The sequence below is a fragment of the Chiloscyllium plagiosum genome, chromosome 32 (assembly GCF_004010195.1).
Source record: "Chiloscyllium plagiosum isolate BGI_BamShark_2017 chromosome 32, ASM401019v2, whole genome shotgun sequence".
Taxonomy (NCBI): Eukaryota; Metazoa; Chordata; class Chondrichthyes; order Orectolobiformes; family Hemiscylliidae; genus Chiloscyllium; species Chiloscyllium plagiosum.
Genome location: NC_057741.1, coordinates 1,740,305 through 1,742,972, shown reverse-complemented (window position 1 = coordinate 1,742,972; position 2,668 = coordinate 1,740,305). Strand labels below are relative to the sequence as shown.

The window sequence follows — 2,668 nt, the reverse complement described above, 5'->3', positions numbered from 1 at the left end:
CCACTCCACCAATGACATGCAGGTCCTTGGACTCCTCCATCGCCAGACCATAGCAATACGACGGCTGGAGGAAGAGCGCCTCATCTTCCGCCTAGGAACCCTCCAACCACAAGGGATGAACTCAGATTTCTCCAGTTTCCTCATTTCCCCTGCCCTCACCTTGTCTCAGTCCCAATCCTCGAAATCAGCACCACCTTCCTAACCTGCAAACTTCTTCCCGACCTCTCTGCCCCCACCCCCACTCTGGCCTATCACCCTCGCCTTAGCCTCCTTCCACCTATCGCATTTCCAACACCCCTCCCCCAAGTCCCTCCTCCCTACCTTTTATCTTAGCATGCTGGACACACTTTCCTCATTCCTGAAGAAGGGCTCATGCCCCGAAACGTCGATTCTCCTGCTCCTTGGATGCTACCTGACCTGCTGCGCTTTTCCAGCAACACATTTTCAGTTTACTTTATTAGTCCTACCTTGTTCTCTGCTTTGCTCCTGCTGCTCTGACCATTTGACTCGCTCCTTTTCCCAACTGTACCAGGAGATCTGTCAGATCTCTTTCCTCACTATTTTCCTGGGTCCTAAACCTTACTAGGTTAAATCCTCCCGAGCAGCTCTAGCAAATCTCCCTGCCAGTATATTAGCCTCCTTCCAATTCAGGTGCAATCTGTCCTTCCGATACAGGTCATTTCCATCCCAGAAGAGATTCCAATGATCCAAAAATGTGAACGCTTCTCCCCTGCACCAGCTCCTCAGCCATGCATTCATCTGCTCTCTCCTCCTATTCCTACCCTCACTAGCTCATAGCACTGGGGTAATTTAGACATTACTACCCGCGAAGACCTCATTTTTAAATTCCTGCCTAACTTTCTACATTGTCCCTTCAGAATCTCATCCTTTTCCCTTTCTATGTCAGTAGTTCCAATGTGTACAATGACATCCTGCTGGTCTCTCCCCCCCTTTGAGAACATTCTGCACCCTCTCTGAGATGTCCTTGATCCTGGCACCAGAGAGGCAGCACACCATTCTAATTTTTTGCTATTGAACGCAGAAACATCTGTCTGTGTCTCTGACTAGACAGTCCTCTATCACAATTGCTTGGAACCCTATGTATCCCTCATTACATTAGAGCCAGTCTCGATACCAGAAACATGGCTGTTCATGCTACATTCTCCTGACAATTCATCACCCCCTACATTTTCCAAAACAGCATACTTGTTTGAAATGGAGATAGCCACAGGAGACTCCTGCACTACCAGCCTACCCCTCCTACCTTTCCTGAGTTAACCCATCTATCTGACTATATCTGTGGCTTTTCACCCTTTCTATAACTGCCATTCTTGTAAGTTCTTCATTGCCTCTAATCAGGCTCATATCTTCTCATTGAAATAATACTGTTACTACAGCCAAAGCAGAATTGCTCCACTCCCATTAGTACCCCTGGTATGTTGCAATAATATCTTTAATCCTATTAATACAGAAAATTAAATTGCTAAATAGCTTCTACTATTTTTGCTAATTAAATTGTTGTGGAGGAAAAGCTCAAATTCAACTCAAAACTATTTACTTACCCCTCTGTCTTTCCAATCTGGGAACAACTCAATGAGGGCTTTTGGATCCAGGCAAGCCCCTGAAAGGATATGTCCACCTATCTGCGCAGCTTTCTCCACCAAACATACTCGTACTTCCTTGTCATGTCTATCAGCCAACTGTTTAAGGCGGATTGCTGCACATAGACCAGCAGGTCCTGCACCTACTATCACTACATCAGCTTCATCTGCAAATCGCTCCATGCTGACCCCTTGAAATAGGATGCAATATTAGTATAAGAACTTTGAATCTACTATGTAAATTTTAAAAGTTCAGATAGATTTGTTAAATTATGTTTCCACATGTTGAATGTAAGAATTCTCCAAAATCATACACCAGATATAAAAATGTTACTTTGGGATTTTGCCAAAATACAAACAAGACTAAAAATGCAAATATCTTTTTTGTTGAAACAAATTATCAATATGTGTATTTTTCCAATATAATGACAGCAATATGAAACCTCATTAAATGCAGAATATTACAAATTAAGAAATCAGAATGATACAAATTACAAGGCACACTATTTGAATAACAATTCACCTGAATGTATTTTAATAGACATCTTCAATCAAAGTTCAACTTGGCTCTAGTGGCACGATGGTAGTGTCCCTGCCCCTGGACTTGGAAGCTAGGGTTCAAGTACCACCTGCTTCAGAGGGATGTAATACATTACTGAGTGGAATGACTAGAAAATTGGTTAATGAGGTTGAGGATGTTCATCTTGCATCTTGTTCAGCTGATTCTAAATAAAGAATAGTGTCTGTCGTGATGAGCGAGAATTTGATACAAACCTCCTGCATCAACTTCCAAAGTTCTTTGATCATCTCCGCTCTAAATGTGAACTATTTCCATCTTAAAATTTCACATGAAGACATACATATTGCCAGGGTAAAATGGGTTGCAATAACTTTTACCAACTAGGCTAGCAATGCCCTCCAAGAAATATCCCATTTTAAGTAGTAACATAGAAACAAGAGTAAGCCATTCAGCTGATCAAGCCTGCTCTGCTGTTCTAGACAGAGTCACAGAGTCATAGAGATGCAAGGCACAAAAACAGACCCTTCGGTCCAACTCGTCCATGCCA

General features: G+C 42.7%; 1 protein-coding gene across 1 annotated transcript in view; it reads right to left on the bottom strand.

Annotated features, from left to right (window-relative positions):
- Positions 1-2,668, bottom strand: part of etfdh (electron transfer flavoprotein dehydrogenase) — a 60,265-nt gene that overhangs the window by 35,819 nt on the left and 21,778 nt on the right. Inside the window, exon 3 of the mRNA XM_043674006.1 lies at positions 1,563-1,792. Within this exon, the coding sequence (XP_043529941.1) occupies positions 1,563-1,792 (230 nt within the window). The remainder of the gene's footprint in view (positions 1-1,562; positions 1,793-2,668) is intronic.